A 17,841-nucleotide genomic window follows, 5' to 3' on the forward strand; every position below is an offset into this window, starting at 1 on the left:
GCCAGAGGTGAAGGACATGGAATGGGTTGCTTCGGGCCATGCTAGCAAAGAGTAGGACAACCACCAGAGTGAAGATTCAGGGGACAGTGAGTATTAAATGCCATGGAGCTCGGGGAAGAATTTCTGAAGAAGGAGGGCCGGCAGTTGCCTGAGTGAGGATGGTCCCTCCTGTCAACTGAAGAACTGGGAATCTGCCTGCTTGCATCATCTTTTTCGAATATTGTGATCATGCACTTTGTGCTGTGTAGTCACCAGTTTTGGTTAATGTCACTGTTCAGTTAAGGTCAAAACAGGCAACAGAGAGCCCCCTCACATTGGGCTATAGGAAGAGATTTTCCTAAAGAAGCTATTTGCAAACTGAGTGCAGGGAACAGAAACCTCAAGAAATTGTAACTCACCGCAGTCCTGGTAAGTGGGACAGCTTATCCCCTACAAGCCTAAAGGGGCGAGGGAAGCAGTTAAGAGAGCTGCACGGGGAGGGATCCCTACCAGGTGCTGAGGTGTTGAGAGAGGGGAAGTCTGTGGGACCCCTGGAATGGGAATAAATACTCACAAAACCCATCTCTCCTTTCCTCCCAACTCCTACAGGTGGTTTCACTGGCTGAACCCAACCAGAGGTGGGGGTCCAGGTAACATGTTGATGAGATCCACATAGGGGAGCCCTACATGGTTAAGGGTCAGGGGGAGAAGGTAGAGCTAAGTCTGGAGGCCAACTGGAAGACACCCAGTACAGTTATGTTTGAAGTAGGCCATCTCCATGTTTTATAAAGTGAAAGATCTAGAAAGTTATCTGTTCTTATGACAGATGAATCTTTTGAAAGATTTAAAAGTCTTTGTCTTGTGACTGGAAGTAGCTTGCAGGGATGATGTCACAGTTCAAACCATTCATGGACCACATAGGACTTTATAAACTATTATAAAAAACTTACTCTATATACCCCATTTCATAGAATTAAATATTTACTCTCTAAATATATGAAATTTGAGTTCAGAATGATGTATAATTGATTGGCATTTGGTTTTCCATGGGAAAAATTGAAACCTGACAAAATAATTCATGTGTTTTAAATTTAAAAACAAACAAAAAATGAAACAGAACATAACTAAAAAAAATAGATGTTAATTCAAGGTTGCATTTAGAAATTTTAAAAGATTTTTTTAAAGTTTACCACAGATAAATGGCTATTTTTAGATTCTTCTATGTGAATTATAGAACTTGGTTTTTTGCTTCTGCCTTTACCTTCCCGTTGTGAGCTATTTTTCGTAACTTCCTCCAGTTTGTACATGTGTTCTTTTAAAAGATTTTATTTATTTGTAAGACAAAGAGTGTGTGAACAAGTGGGGGGAGGAGTAGAGGGAAAGGAGAAGCAGACTCCCAGCTGAATTTGGAGCCCTACACTGGGCTTGATCCCAGGACCCCGGGATCATGACCCGAGCCAAAGTTAGATACTTAACCGACTGAGCTCCCCAGATGCCCCTGTGCATGTGTTTTAATATGAACATGATATTTTGGACAAGTATATACCAGATTTTTGGGTAAGGTTTTAGCAGGGCTGCTCAACTTATAACAAGGTCACTGCATGATTTTGGTACTTTGCTACCTCCAAACAGATATCTATAAATCTTTGCTCCATTTCTTAGACATAAAGTCCTTTCTTTTGTTACTTTTTTTTTTTTTTCAATCATAGCCAAGCTTTTCAATCAACTTTCCCTTAGGCACCGGAATATTTTGGGCCCTTGCATGACAGGGTTTATTTATTTATTTATTTTTTATTTATGATAGTCACACAGAGAGAGAGGCAGAGACACAGGCAGAGGGAGAAGCAGACTCCATGCACCAGGAGCCCGATGTGGGATTCGATCCCGGCTCTCCAGGATCGCGCCCTGGGCCAAAGGCAGGCGCCAAACCGCTGCGCCACCCAGGGATCTCCGTACAACAGGGTTTAAACAGCAGACGAGAGGTAGAGTGACTGGCTTAGTATTGTGGTTCCAACACTTACTAGTTGTGTGATAAGTCACAACCTTTCTGTGCCTCACTGACCTCATCTGTAAAATGGGGATGATACCTTCCCCACAGGGTTGTTGTGAGGGTCTTGAAGTCAAAGAGACATGGTTGAATCTTGGCTTCTCTCTTTTCTGGTTTGAGATCTTGGAAAGTGTTAACACTTGGAGTGTTCACACTCCAAGAAGTGGTGTGCAGTATTACACAGTGTTTGAGAGTTGAATTTTTATCTCTAAATCTTAGTTTAACCCATGTGAGGGATAGATGATGATCATCAATAAATTTTAAATGAATCTTTCTCTTATATTTTGCTTCTAAAACCCAAAGCATCTTCAATTCTCCAAGAGAAGAGAGGAAAGGAGAATTTTGAATCACAATAGGGTTCTTTTAGCTCCCACTGTGGTTGGGAGCATGTGGCCACTCTGAAGACAAGCACAGGGTTACTTTAGCTCTCCAGGACAGGCAGCACCCATGGGACCCTCTGTTCTCTGCCTTTCCACCTATTCTTTGCGAACTTGGCAGCACTCACATCATTCAATGGAATGGCTACCTGGCTTTTCCAGCCCCGGGAGCCATAATCCTCTCTTCCAAGATTTCTGTAGCTCCTCACTATAGACCGAAGTGGGTTGGTTGCTTGTGTTATGGGCTTCACAGAGCAGATTTTTCCCTTCTCTTAGTTTTTTGGCTGGTCAAATATTTGAACTTACATAAGACAGAATAACAGAGGAACAGCAAATATCATACATACGAGGGCCCCATAAAAAGGAGATTCCTCAACAGTCACGTAATTGAGGTTTCTATCATCCTGAGCTAAGGAGAAGGGGGCAGGGGTGTGGGGATCCAACAGGGAAGAAGATAACTTACAGGAAGATGGGAAGAGCAAGTGTTTGGTAAATAACATTTGCCATGGCATGCACATAGGTCTTTCTGACACAGAACTTACCTGTGTCATAGCCCCAAATGATTATTAGGCTTTTCAGCCTCATCATTGATTTTGTTTTAGTTTCTCAACAAGTGCTTAGGCCCTTGGGGGAATGGGCTCAATTCAAACAGCACTCCAATTAATTTGTAAAGAAGAAAGCTAATATATAAAACTAAAATGGCTGTTACATCTAGGGTTGTGGCCTTGAAGAGCAGAGGACTTCAGAATTTACAAGAGCTGTTGAGAGAGATTCAGTGACTTGTCTGAGGTTACCTCGTGAGGTTTTCTGAGAGAAGCCTGTGGTCTTTTTACTAAATGTCTGCTTAGCTGATAACTGTTTGTTTACAGATTGTGGTTGAATCAAACTAATAGTAAGGATTTAAAACGTGTGTTTCTCCAAAGCTGATGGTTTTCCTCCCCACTGCTATGTATGCGATGCTGATATTCTTGGTGAGGTACTTGATTATACATGATCACAACATTGCAGGTAGGAGGCATTAAGAGGAAAAGGACTGAGGTTTCCTCTTGAGATATTGCCTCTACTTATATTCAGCACACACCAGATGTCCTGAGCACCCACAGTGTGACAGGTACTATGCTAGGTACTTGTGAGAGGAGGCAGACAATGCCCAAGTGCATAGAGAAGGTAATTTCAGATGGTGAGCAGTGTTGTAAAAGAAAGAAACTGGGTGATTTCATAGCAAATGGCCTATCACTTTAGATGGGACAGCCAGGGAAGGCTTCTTGGAGGGATTGCATCATACTTAAAAGATCTGGAGTTCAAGAGGGAGCTTGGCTGAGGGTGTTCCAGGCTAGGGGACCTGCAAAGAGGAAAGTCTCAACGCGAGACAAGCTTTGTGTGTTCTGGGAACGACAGAGCAGCCAGTATGGTTGGGGAAAATAGCCAAAGGAGGTGACCAAGCCAACTGAGAACCTACTAGGAACAAAGTAGGATAGGTGGTCAGGGATCTTGCAGATGCTGACAAGGATTCTGGTTTTATTCACACAGAGAAGGAACATCTGGTATAGGTTTCATGTGTCAAAAGATTCCCTGTGGAGAAGCCACCTCTGTAGTTTAGCAGATGTCAGAGTGGATCAGAGTGCAGAGCAATGTGGAGGCCATGGCAGATGGCGTGGCAAGAGCGGAGTAGGTCTTACATGAAGGTGGAAAGGCGGGGGGAAGTGGAGAGAGAAACTGACTTTCACTCTAGGATTACTATACTTGGAGGGCCAACTAAGCCTTAGCACCCACTGCACCCTTTCCCCCTCAACAATGCTGCACACTCGTTGACAAGTTCTTTTGTCTCCTTTTAAAATAAGCTGTATCAGTCTTCCAGTAAACTTGGTCTGGTCCTCCCACTGTTGGGACAAGAATGATGCACTAATTCATTCTGTATCTTTTCCTTTTTTTTTTTTTTTAAGATTTTATTTATTTATTCATGACAGACACACAAGAGGCAGAGACATAGGAAGAGGGAGAAGCAGGCTCCCTGCGGGGACCCTGATACTGGACTCAATTCCAGGACCCTGGGATCACGACCTGAGCCAAAAGCAGATGCTCAACCACTGAGCCACCCAGGCATTCCATTCTGTGTATTCTTTTATGTCAGCCACATTTTAGATTAACACTTTCTCTTTAGAGTGGCATCTTGGGTCTGTTCCTGAGGTTCAGGAGCAATCTGAGCCACGGAGGACATTTAACATGAGTGAATTTTTACAAGTCAATTCATGTCTGAACCCCTGTAGAAACAGGATAAATCACCATACCTACCTCCCAAAATTGTTGTGAGGACCCAATTAAACACTCTGGGTACACATTATGAACTTTATAAGAAAAGTGTGAGTTACTGTGACCAACCATTCCACCCCTACGAAAGCCTTACTATCTGATACTATCTGAACCAATTTACCTAATAACAAGCTAAGGATTTTACAGAAATAACTATTGTTGGTTCTTAATTGTTTACATATAACTTTCTGAGTGTGACATGGCATTTTGAACTTATGCCAACTGGGGACTGTAAGTCCTTTGAGCAATGACCTGATTCATTTATGCTTGGAGTATAATATTTGTTCTGTCTGTCTGATTTCATTGTATCTTCAAAACAGCCTGGCCAGAGCCTATGCCCCAATCTAGAGATGGGAAAGTGGGGCTGAGAAGTTAAGCCAACTGTTTAAGATTAAATACCAAGGAAGGTAAATACAAGGAGTCAATCTAGGGCCTATAGGAACAAAAGTCCATGGTCTTTCTTCTCTAGCATTCTGCTTTATTTTCAATAGTTATCCATTTATCCCTGCTTTACCTTTTTCTCTTAATAGCACATGTGTCCTACCAACAGTTTGGGGATGAGCCACTCCCTGACCCCATGTGATTCTGGTTAGGCTGCCCTCATAGCAGGGTGATAGAAAGGATCCCTGCATTTGGAAAACGGTGCAGTCACACAGGGATGATCTATGTTGTGACTTTCTCTTCTGTTCTGCTTTTTTTTTTGTTTGTTTGTTTTTTTGAGAGAAATAGAGAGCTTGTGCATGGGAGCGGGGTAGGGGCAAAGGGAGAGAATCTCAAGCAGACTCCCTGATGAGCATGGAGCGAAATGTGGGGCTCAATCTTGTGAGATCAAGATCTGAGCTGCAATCAGATGTCAGACACTTGACCACCTGAGCCACCCAGGCACCCCTGTTCTATGTATTTTTGGCATATTAGTCAGTCATTCGGCTTTTCTCATTTGTGAAGTTCCTGAGCTAGTCTTTTGTCCAATTTCTATATAATTTCCCCCTTTTTGTTATTAATTTAAATAGGTATTGATATATATTCTAGATCCTAGCATTTTGTCAGTTTTATATCTTTTTCAGTTTTGTGACATATTTTTGCTCTTTACATGGTTGCCCATACAAACTGCATTCTTTGTTTTTAATACCATCACATTTATCCATCTTTTATTTTATTTTTTCCTTTTTCCTGTCTTATTTTACAAAGTTTCTTCTCTAATCCAAGATCACAATGATACTTACTTATGCTATTTTTTAGAAGTTTATGTTTTGCCTTTCATGTTTCATTCTTTAGTCATCTTGGGGTGAAATTTTAATTTCATTCATTTTTTCCATGTGGATATACAGCTTTCCAAGCATCATTTACAGAAGGCATCACATTTCCCCTGCAGGTCTGTTATGCCTTCTCTACCCCATACTGAGTGCTCCCAGGTGTGAGAGTTCCTGGGTTCTCTACTATATTCCGGTGGTCTTTTTGTCTGTACTTTTATCAATATAATATATAGTTCCACCTTGATGTCTTGATGATCTTTACTATCTGGGAGCACAGTCCACCTCATTGCTTGTCACATAGGAGATTAAGTATTGGTTTTATTAAGAACCCAAACTGCACATCTTAGAAATAAAATAATTATGCCTTTTACTCTGGGAACTAGAGTTTATTATGTCAAGTGTAGGTTAAATTCCCAGGTAAAATCTGAAGTCAAATTTTCACAGCATGACAGAAGGTTAAGGCTACTTCAATTGGAGGGTGCCTGGGTGGTGCAGTCAGTTAAGTATCTGCCTTTGGCTCAGGTCATGATCCTGGGGTCCAGGAATCAAGCCTGGAGTCCACTACTCCTTCTCCATCTCCCCTGCTTCTGCTCTCTCTAATAAATAAAAAATATATATATAAAAAAGTTACTTCAATTAGGATATATTAGTTTTGTATTAATTTCCTGTGGCTGCTTTATCAAATTAACACAAACTTAGTTGTTTAAAAGAAAAAAACCCTGAAATTTATTAGGGTTTTCCACTTCTGGAGGTCAGATGTTCAAAATGGGTCTAAGGTATTACAACGAAGATCTAGAAGAGAATTTTTTTTTTTTTTTTGCCTTTTTCAGCTTCTAGAAGTCACCCACATTCTTTGACTCATGGTCATTCCTGTGTTTGCCAAGCACTCTGATGCAGTCTCCACTTCCATGGTCACTTCTCTTCTGACTCTCATGTCTCCTTTCATAAGGATTCAGGCATTGCATGGAGCTCACTGCATAATTTGGAATCATCACCTCATCTCTACACCTTCTACTTCATTGCGTCTGCAAAGTCCTTTTCGGGAAACTTAATGTGTTCCCAGCCTCTGAGGACTAGGAAGTGGGCATCTTTGCAGGGGGGGCCGGGCTGGGTATTCTGTCCACCGTGGCCACAACAAGGAATGAAGCCTTTCTGCATTTGTGGGGGTTCAGAGCATGCCACCTCAGTAAATGCTGGTTTGATATCAGAGATCAAGTCAATTGGACTTGATAATCAAAACATTGAGCATTTTGGGGCACCTGGGTGGCTCAGTTGGTCACGTGTTTACCTTTGGCTCAGGTCATGATCCCGGGGTCCTGGAGTCAAGTCCCACATTGGGCTCCTTGTTTGGCAGGGAGCCTGCCTCTCTCTCTCCCTCTGCTACTCCCCCTGCTTGTGCTCTCTCTCTCTCAGTCAAATAAATAAATTTAAAAGAAAATTGAGTATTTTCAGCTAAAGGCATTTGAAAAACAGTAGATGTAAAAAGGGTGCTCTGACCTTCCTTTTACTTTCTGAAAGCAGGAGCTAAAATTCCCATGTGACAGGTTGCCCCTCCCTGTCCCAGGAGGAAAAAACATTCTTCTCACCAGAGACAGGAAATGAAATGGAGAGAAATCTGTAAAAATGGACTTTATTAAAATAACCCTTATCTTCCTTCAGCCTCCCTATATCATTCTAACTACTTTTTTCATGATTTCCTTCGTTCAACCAAGTATGTAAGTACGTTGGCCTAGCCACTTCTCTGGGTTTTTGTTTTCTTGTGAAGACTCCACGCACATGGAAAATAAAATTTGTGTTTTTATCCTGTTCATTTTATCTCCCTTACACATCACTGTTGTGAAGCAACATTATTTATTTATATATTCATTTGGGGGCAGAGACAGAGGGAGAAGCAGATTCCCTGCTGAGCTGGAGCCCAACATAGGACTCCATCCCAGGACTCTGAGATTATGATCTTAGCCAAAGGCAGATGCTCAATTGACAGAGTCACCCAGGTGCCCTGAAGCAGCTTTAAGTATCTAAAATATACCAGAAAGCATTTAAAACCACTTTATATATATACATATGAATATAGGAGTTTATGTTTTGTTACATATTTTATATATATATATATATATATATATATATATAGAGAGAGAGAGAGAGAGAGAGAGAGAGAAAGAGAGAGAGAGTTCTTAGTTGCAGACAAGAAAGGCTGACTCTGACTGATCAAACTTTAAAGGTGATGTTTAAAGGAATAGATGACTACGTTCTGGGGAGGGCTGTGGAACCAGGCCTGAAGACACTTCCAGGTACAAAACCCAAAACCTAGCTATGCGGTCAGCCTGGCGCTGCCATTAGAGCTGCCATCACAGCTGCCATCAGTACTTGACCCACCTGGAAGCCATGGTTGGTGCCACTACCAAAGTCTGGATGTTCTGATAGCTCCTGTCCCAGCAGAAGGGTAGCTCCAAATAGTCTCTGCTGTCCCGTCCATCAGTTCTGAAAAGTCGTCTTTGGAAGGTGAGCCTGATCAGTGGCGCCTGGCCACAAATATCCATTTCAGCTGTGAGGGAGGCTGACGGTTGCAGGTCAGGAGCCCGGTTACAGGAGGCCAAGCTCTAGTCTGGGAACTGCACAAATGTATGAAAGAAATAAATGGGGCGCCTGGGTTGGCTCAGCGGTTGAGCCTCTGCCTTTGGCTCAGGGTGTGATCCTGTAGTCCTGGGATCGAATCCCACATCGGGCTCCCTGCTTGGAGCCTGCTTCTCCCTCTGCCTATGTTTCTGCCTCTCTCTCTGTGTCTCTTATGAAAAAATAAATAAAATCTTAAAAAAAAAAAAAAAGAAATGGACCAGTAGTTTATGCAAATAAATGTTTGCAGTAGTTTGCAAACATTTTGTCTTCCAAGTTCCCCAGAAAAAAAAACAAAACAAAACCATATATGCTTGAAACCAAAATTTAATGATGTGATATTTTCATGTATTACATGAAATGGTACTTTGATATTTTCTATCTATTCTATTCTAATAAAATCCACATCAATGGATACAATGTAGGAAAGATGTTAGGGCTCAAAGCCGATGGCCAAGAAAGAATTCCTGAAATATCTTTGGTGCAGAAAGGTGATTTTATTAAAGCACTGGGATAGGAAGAACTGCCCTGGAGGAAGGAGGTTAGAGATAGAGTAAGCCTTTCCGGTATTTTGGAAGCAAGGTTTCCAGGATCCTGAGTGGATTAACTATTGTTGGGAAAAGGTCATTTATTACTGTTTGGTAAAAACTCAAGTCATGAGACTCTTCAGATGTATATCGGCAGGTCATATGCTTGGAGGGTGATTGCCAACAAGTATCTTGGCAGGGGCAAGGGTGGGGGTGGGGGGGGTGGGATGGGGAGGGTGGGGCTAGAGATAAAGGAAAGTTCCAAATGGACTTTTTAATGTTAAAGTAGACTTACAGGATCCTGGAGGTTAGGATACTTGTAAGCTATGACTGCCTTTTGCCCTTAGCAAAGTATTAACATTGAGGCAATTTCTAGAGGAATGTCACTCTGCCTGCCTGTTTTAAAGGCTTTGTCAGTAGGTGATAAGAAGTAAGGAAATTTTATTTTTCTTTTGTCTTTGGTTCCCACATCAGATATAGGTAAATCCAAATTTTAATCTTGGATTCAGAAGTGCAGTCAAGGGACACCTGAGTGGCTCAGTGGTTGAGTGTCTGCCTTTGGCTTAGGTTGTGATCCCAGGGTCCTGGGATCAAGTCCCGCATCAGGCCTTTTGCAGGAAGCCTGCTTCTGCCTCTGCCCAGGTCTCTGCCTCTCTCTGTGTGTCTCTCATGAATAAACAAATAAAATCTTAAAAAAAAAAAAGAAAGAAAGTTTTAAGAAAAAAAGTGCAGTCAATAACTCTGAATAAACATACCATTTTCAGAGTAAATTAATTTGGATGATTAAATATTTTCATAAAAGATCTGTTGCAATAACTATTTTTCATACTGTATATGTGAATATGCTAAAAACATAATAACACATTTCTAGGAAAGTTTACATTATATATTTTTTCTTTTAATAATAAATTTATTTTTTATTGGTGTTCAATTTGCCAACATACAGAATAGCACCCAGTGCTCATCCTGTCAAGTGCCCCCCCCCCAGTGCCCGTCACCCATTCACCCCCACTCCCGCCCTCCTCCCCTTCCACCACCCCTAGTTCGTTTCCCAGTTAGGAGTCTTCATGTTCTGTCTCCCTTTCTGATATTTCCTACCCATTTCTTCTCCCTTCCCTTCTATTCCCTTTCACTATTATTTATGGAAAGTTTACATTATAGAAAAGATCAACTCAAGTTAGAGAACTAAAGAAACAGTTTTTTGTTCTTTTCTTTAAGTATGCTTCACACCCAACATGGAGCCTTGAAACCATGACCCTGAGATCGAGTCGGATGCCCATCCAGCTGAGCCACGCAGGCACCCCAAAAATAGGTGTTTTTGAAACACACTTAAAGCAAATATGGACCTACCAAATCCTGCTAATCCCTCTTTTATTTCCTTTCTCTTATAACTCATGCCAGCAAAATAAAGCTTAGGAATTCCATAGCAACATATGGCTATTCCATTAAATAGTGGTAGAAATCTAGCTCACTTTGATTACATACGAGCCTATAAAAGTGGCATTTTTGTGAGAAAATTTTGGGTAAAATTATCCTCTTTGAAAGGTGGACATTAAAATAAAGATCTGTAAGAACAAGAAACGAGGCATATTTATTTTACAAATGCAGGTTGGGAACCATTAAACAATTTATTACAAATTAAGGGTTTACAGTCTGTATCTTAAAAGTCTGCAATAGGGCTTTGTAGCTACAAGCCTGACATCTGTCTAAAGGAAAATGTTAAGAGAGGAAAAAGTTCTAGGGGAGCAGTTAATATTAAAGGGGAAGAATTCATATAAAAGTTTTCTTGTGGCCTTTGATAGTGTAATCATTGATTGAATCATTTAGGCATTGCACAAATATTTACTAAGGGAATAACATGTGCTGGTAATTACCTGGGTCCTGAGAATATCAAAATGAAGATATTGTCCAAGTCTTTAAGGTCTCTAGGGAGCTGTTTAAGTGTGTAGCAGCTCGGAAGTCGTATAGGGAACTCTGAAGTTGTGTTAGGCATATGTGTGAAGTACATTTTTTCGAATGTTAGGAAGTCCTAGGCACTGATTTTTCCTGGGAGAATCAGGTGAAGTTCTCCTGAAGGAAACTCTTAATGGAATGAAGGGGATCAGGATATGCCACCCCAAAATATGCCACCCTATATAAGCACTTATACAAAGCGTAAGAATTAATTTTGTGCTGAAGGCATTGGAGTTCCTGAAATCTTTCTTTGCCTAAATGCGGATCCTCAAAAATAACTCAGTATCATACATCCCCTCCTCAGGAGCAAGACTAGTCTCCTGTTGGAAATGAGAAGCTGGTACCACTTCCAGACAGACTGTCATCAGCTATCATATCTGCCATCTATTCTTTTAGGGTCCATTTATCTTTCCAAAAAGTCATTTGCTTTTCCATGAGAGCCCTTCACTCCCTCTCCCCTAAGAAGTGAGATACATAGATCCCAAACTCTTAACTTCCGCTTTGAGTTACCACTGAGTGCTTGTGTGTGTATGTGATGCACACGATAAGCTTCTGTTTATTTTCCTCTCGTTAGGCTGTCTTTTCTCAGTGTAATTTACAGGGCCCAGCCAGAGAACCTCAGAGCAGTGGAGGAAAAAGATTTTTGTAGAATCTCCAAAGGAGTTGCAGGTTCTTTGTGGAAGAAGAAATGGTGTATATAAAGGACACTGTTGAGGAAAACAAAGTTCCACATATGACAAGTTGTTGAGTATATTCAGCTGGAGGAGTCAGCGTTGGATGGGGACAGAGACTGGAAGAGGAGATTGTGCAGGTGAGCAAGTGCCAGAAAAAACACAAGAATTGGATTTTATTTTATTTTTTTTTATTTTTAAAGATTTTATTTATTTATTCAGAGATGCAGAGAGAGAAAAACAGGCAGAGACACAGGCAGAGGGAGAAGCAGGCTCCATACAGAGAGCCTGACGTGGGACTCGATCCAGGGTCTCCAGATCACGTCCTGGGCTGCAGGCGGTGCTAAACCGCCGCGCCACCGGGGCTGCCCAAGAATTGGATTTTATTCTGTAGATTTTAGGAGAACCAATGAAGGCTTTTGATTTTTGTTGTTTTGCCTAAAAGATAGTGAAATGTGCACATCACTCAGTCTCTGACCACAGTGAGGTGGAGGGATTATAGGGGAAGTGGGGTGATGAAGCATGCAGGGAAAGATTGGACATGAATCTGGGCACAGAAAGGCATTGAGAATCGGACTGGAAGGCTATGTACAAGAGACAGAACTTCCCTCTACTCTTCCAGGGTGTCTGGTTGAGAATTAAATTGACAAAAAACAGATTAACTAGAGAAAAGCATACACATGTTATTTAGTATTTTTATGTGTTCATAGGAGTCTTCACAGGAAAATGAAGACCCAAAAAGTGGTTAGCCTAAGGGTTTACATAGAGGTTGAACAAAGTGTAGTAATCCTGAAATAGCAACAAAAATAGGGGAGGAAAGGAGATGCAGGCTTATTTTAACAAGGCCTGTCTGTACAGATTTCTCTTAGCGCAACTCCCTGTTTCTGGTGATAAATTCTTCTCTTCTGGATATAGAGATGACACCTTTCACACCTTTCACCTTTCATGCTCAGGTCTTTCCTGGGTGTGTGTATGTCTCACCATTTATGGAAGAGATGGCTCAAGGAGGATCTATAGGCTGATGTGCAGAGAATGCAAGTTTGTAAATTGGTTAGAATCACAAGCAGGAACCCCAAAAGCAAACGGAGAAGAATCATACTCACATAGGATGAATCAGGAAGAAAGGTACCACAAAACCCTGTGAAGAGAAGGGAGGAGAGATGAACAGTGTCAGATTTAGCAAAGATGTTATTAGGTCACTGGTAACCACAGCAAGGGTATTTTTAGTGAGTGGTGCAGAAGTCAGATAACCCTGAATGGTTAATGAGACATGGAAGTACTCCAGATTACTTGGGAAATTTAACATAAGAAAAAGGTAGGAACTGATAGGGCTCTGGATCAAGCTGAGACACAAGTGTATAACATAGAGTAAGGCACCAGGAGAGGAATATTAGAACTTAAGGGAAAAAGTTGGTAATATGTCATGGGCTCCATTAAAACATACTAATGCTGTCCAAGAGAAGCAAGGGCACGTTTTCAGGTAGAGAAAGCAGATATAGAAGAGAAGCAGCAGGGTGAGCATGGCCTGGTCTGAAGGCCACCCTAGCCGGCTGCGTTGAACCTGCCAGGGGACGAAGTGCGCGCTAACTAGAGCCCACGGGAAGGAAGGACCAGGTAGCGGCGTTACCTTCGTCCTGCGAAAACAGCTCTTCTTCTGAGGAACACCTTGAGCACCCCGCGGGTCTCCTCGTAGATGAGGCCCGAGATGCGCTTGACGCCGCCGCGCCGGGCCAGCCGCCGGATGGCGGGCTTGGTGATGCCCTGGATGTTGTCGCGCAGCACCTTGCGGTGGCGCTTGGCGCCGCCCTTGCCCAGCCCCTTCCCGCCCTTGCCGCGACCAGGCAAGACCTACAGTGAGTGACAGTCACAGTAGTGCCGAAATCCTGGCTGCGGCCCTTTAAGTACCACTCCTGCGGACCCTTGCGGAAACTGAAACGGTGGAGGCGGGACCGGCACCCACTCCGCCTCTTCCATCTCCGCCCGGGGCTCGCGGCTGAAGCCTGGAAGGGGCGGAGCCTGGGACTCTCCCTCTCGGTTTCCTCGCAGAGCGGGAATCGCGGGTTTCCCTGCCCAGGTCTGCCTGTGGGTCCCTCCGATCCTTGATGTTTGTTTAAGCCCCCTAAGCTCTTTTATCATTTATAAAAAGGAGGCCGTGACTCTACGGTTGTCTATAAAAGGGAGGGATGACAATAAAATTAATTTTTAAATGTGAAGATTCTTTTAAAAATGCAAGTACTAACGCTTACAATTTTAATAATACTTACTTAAATTTGGCAGATCAAAGGGGAACATTCCCTTTGGCCGAACTTGTAGACTTAGGTGGTTTTCAGCATTCCTGATTAAAGAGGGAGCTGTAGGACGGGGAGCAAACCTTAATTGGATTTCTACTCTTTACTCCCAAATTTATAAAGCACTATTTGCATCGTAGAGATGAAGAATCCCGGAGACCTCACTCTGTTCCCGTAAATGATACTGTTGGGGATAGACCGGAGGCCTTCTAATTCCGGTCTTATGAAGTTGCCATCTATCACTGATCTATGTCAGTAAAACATTGAAGATACGTGCATCATGCTGTGTAAAAGTTTGTAAATCAACAGAAGTAATAATAAAAATCAACGCTAAGAAACTAAAATATTGTCCAAGTAAAAAAGAGAATTAATGTTCTACACACAGATGATACATTGATATACCTAATAAAGAAATGCCAATATTTACTCATTCTGCACACTCGTAGTAAGTGCGTCCCTTCTGTGTCCTATAAAAGCTAATTAAGAAAAATTCCTTCTCTGCTGGTATCTATGGTATAGGCAGTCAGCAGATTATTCATTTCACTATCTGAAATTTAACTCAGTTACAGTTACCTGAAAACTTAAGACACAGTGATCTCCTATGCACCAAACAAGAATCACTGATTCGTTCACTCATTCAACAAGTTTGGGTCTAGTATATGCCAAGATCAGTGCACAAATACCAGGTTTACAAAGAGGATCATACATGTTATTTCTTTTTCTTTTTTTAAAGAATAAAAAGCTTAGAAGAGGGAAGAGAAAAGTAAACTCAGGGTAAGGGGTCAGACATCAGCCCAGAATGCAGTTTCTGCTGAGCAGTAAAGGGTGGAGAAGCTGTATCCCAGCAACAACAGCATCACCTGGAAGCTTATTAGACACACAGGATTTTAGATCCAACCCAAAGTCTACTGAATTGACATGGCAATTAAAAATAACAGGATCTCAAAGTGGGTGGTACGCTTTCTCAAGTTTGAGAAGAGTTGTTTTAAAGCAGTGCTGCCCTATGTTAGCCACTAGCCACGTGCTCATTTAAATTTATATTACTTAAAATTAAATCAAATTAAGAATTTCTCCAGTCACTACAGCCATATTTAACTGCTAAATAGCCACATGTAGGTGGTGGCTGTTCATTTGACAGTGCAGATAGGGAACAATTCTATCGTTGCATATATGCTGTTGGGCTGTGCTGTGACAGTAAATTTCTTCTGAGGAACTTCTAGTCCAGACTGGGAAGGGACTGTGGTGGATGTTTGAAAGTGAGATTTACTGTAGGAAGTGAGGATTAGAGTATTTTTGAAATATGATGGAGAATAGTCAACTTCTGGGTATACCAGATAGTACAGACAGAGGGGGACATACAAAAGAAAATTGGAAGTTTGACATCAGTAGTGCCCTTCTTAGGAAATAAAATGAGATATAGTTATCCTTGAAGAGATGTTTCAAGTGGGAGAATGTCCTCAGATGACAGCATCTGATAGGAAATTTAAAAAGATGTGCTATCTTATGGCCCTTCTGAATACATTTGACCCAAATACAATGCTCTATCTGCTATCGAGGCCTTATGTTTTCTTCACTCTTTTTGGTATTCATTTAGTATTTACTTATAGTCCTATTTCTCCTTAAACTTTGAGATTCACTGAATTTTGGAACATGAAAGTACAGCCATGGTGGACTGACCTGATGAATGCTACCTAGATCTTTCACGGTGGTTTACTATGATGAGAGGGTTTTCTCCCAAAATTTCTCCAAAATTGGGAGAACGTGAAATAAGTGAGCGATCACTCATCCAGCTGTGTTTTTTTCTCAGTTATTATTATTATTATTGTTTTTAAAGATTTTATCCATGAGAGATACAGAGAGAGAGAGAGAGGCAGAGACAGGCAGAGGGAGAGGCAGGCTCCCTGTGAGGAGCCTGATGTGGGACTTGATCCAGGAACTCTAGGATTAGGACCTGAGCCAAAGGCAGACACTCAAGTGTTGAGCCACCCAGGTGCTCCTTTCTCAGTTTTTTTTTTTTACATTTATAAAATAAATGTAAAGTTTCAGTCTAGTGTAAAATCAATCATCTTAATATATATACACAGACTGAGGCTTGAAAATAATGAACACAATTTTTTTGTGTGGGCTACCAAGGTAATAGGGGAAACATTTCAAGTTTACAGTCCCTTGGGATGAGCCAGCTTTCCAGAATGTTGTCCATGTTACATTTACAGAGAGGTTAAGTACTTGGGTCTTAGGCAGTAGCAGTGATCATATTCAGTCAAGCCCCATCCTTCTATAAACATCTGTGGAAGAATTTTTGAGGCGGAATCAAATCTCAACTATTGCCCTCCGGGAAGGGCAGAGATTACCTACAGTTAAGGAAATAGCCCCAGGGTCTTCTCATTTATTTGGAACCTAAATAGCCCTGGGAACCAGCAAGAACTGTACAAGAATGGAATGGTGACATCTGCTGTGGGAACTTGTCACCTATCTTAATTGAGTGTATGTAATTTAGGGAATGATTCCAAAGGAGTATTCAACAACTGATGTTTTGACTACAATGATGACCGAAATGGTAAACTTTTAAAAATCTTAATTTTAATCCTATCTTTAGGTCCAGATAATAATAACCTCTGATCTGAAAAGAAACAGGGCTGATATAATGTTTGGGACTATTGCTATTGACAATGCTATTGAGGATGACAAATAGCCTCTTCCAGATATTCATAAAATGCCTCTTTGGGGGGAGAACTGCATGCTGCAGATCCAATCCTATAAATGTACCTCTTTATTCACAGTATTTGTGGTTGATATATAACATGGACCTAATCCCAGAGGCTTGGTTTGAGTTAGTGCCGTCAATAAATGACTATTTAAAAACAAGCCAAGTGCCCTTTATGGAATTAGTTAAGTGTGGAGAGATGACATCTTCCAAACTGATTATCCTATCTTGGATTTATTTGAGAAAATTCTTAAATCATTATTGAATGTAACCTAGAATAACAAAATTTCGATAGTAAGGGTATTTGTTAGAAGAAACATAACACCAAAATACTCTTCTTGTTTATCTGTTTTAAGAAGCATGGAGTTTAATTTCAGTATCCAATTAGTTGGTAGAGAATATTAAATTTGTGCTTACTTACCCAATATTTACCTAATTTCATTAGCTTTGTTGTGTTGACAACTAAAAGAGATAAAACAGTAAAGTGGGTCCTATTGTCTGTGAAATGTTTGTTCAACTTCTTAGGTGGACATATTTAGCCAAATAATTGAGGTTGTGACAGCCTAGTTCATATTCTGTTAGTAAAAAGTCCAGGAAGCATTAGGAAAATCCAGAGTGATTTAAATGAGAACTTTTGCTTTCTAATCTTATGTCCCTACTTCCAATGTTGGAAAAGAGTCAAATGAAATTTGTACTTTAAATATCATTTTGAAATACAGGAAATATGTTCAAAATTCTATATTAAGTATTGGAGGGAAAATATCTTATGGACAGGGTGTCTGTCATTAAGTAATTTGGTTTTAAGGAGATGGGATATAAACACGTGACTTTGTGTCTTCAACACCAGACTGGTAAAATGACATAGAACTGCCATTCTATTGCTTCTATGACAATATCACTATTCCTCCTTAGAGTTTTGGTGGTTGATTTCTAATGCCCACTCTGGGTCTGAAAAATCTATTCTACTCCTATTTTAGGGAAGTTTCCATTTAGAACTGTTTATCTGGAAAATGAATGGAGCAACATTGCCCCCCATCCTTCCTAAAATGTTTAAATCACCAAAACACGGGGATCAAACAGTTTACGTACTGGTCACTCAAATACTTAAAAATGAATCTA

The 17,841-nt window shown here is 41.1% G+C and overlaps 1 protein-coding gene across 1 annotated transcript; it reads right to left on the reverse strand.

Annotated features, from left to right (window-relative positions):
- Positions 1 to 12,480: 12,480 nt before the first annotated feature.
- LOC129507856 (histone H4-like) lies at positions 12,481 to 13,704 on the reverse strand. The gene is made up of 4 exons (XM_055322601.1): positions 13,636 to 13,704; positions 13,358 to 13,578; positions 12,834 to 12,868; positions 12,481 to 12,748 (listed from the first exon to the last, which is right to left on the reverse strand). Exons 1-3 carry the CDS (start codon positions 13,702 to 13,704, stop codon positions 12,844 to 12,846), a joined length of 315 nt encoding a protein of 104 aa, XP_055178576.1. The 3' UTR covers positions 12,481 to 12,748; positions 12,834 to 12,843.
- Positions 13,705 to 17,841: the final 4,137 nt, after the last annotated feature.

Source organism: Nyctereutes procyonoides, unplaced genomic scaffold (genome assembly GCF_905146905.1).
Source record: "Nyctereutes procyonoides isolate TBG_1078 unplaced genomic scaffold, NYPRO_anot_genome, whole genome shotgun sequence".
Lineage (NCBI taxonomy): Eukaryota > Metazoa > Chordata > Mammalia > Carnivora > Canidae > Nyctereutes > Nyctereutes procyonoides.

Coding starts and splice junctions, on each gene's coding strand:
- LOC129507856 (XM_055322601.1), bottom strand. CDS start 13,704: ATGGAAGAGGCGGAGTGGGTGCCGGTCCCGCCTCCACCGTTTCAGTTT. Junction 13,579..13,635: donor CGCAAGGGTCCGCAGGAGTG/GTACTTAAAGGG, acceptor CACTCACTGTAG/GTCTTGCCTGGTCGCGGCAA. Junction 12,869..13,357: donor GCTGTTTTCGCAGGACGAAG/GTAACGCCGCTA, acceptor TTCTCTTCACAG/GGTTTTGTGGTACCTTTCTT.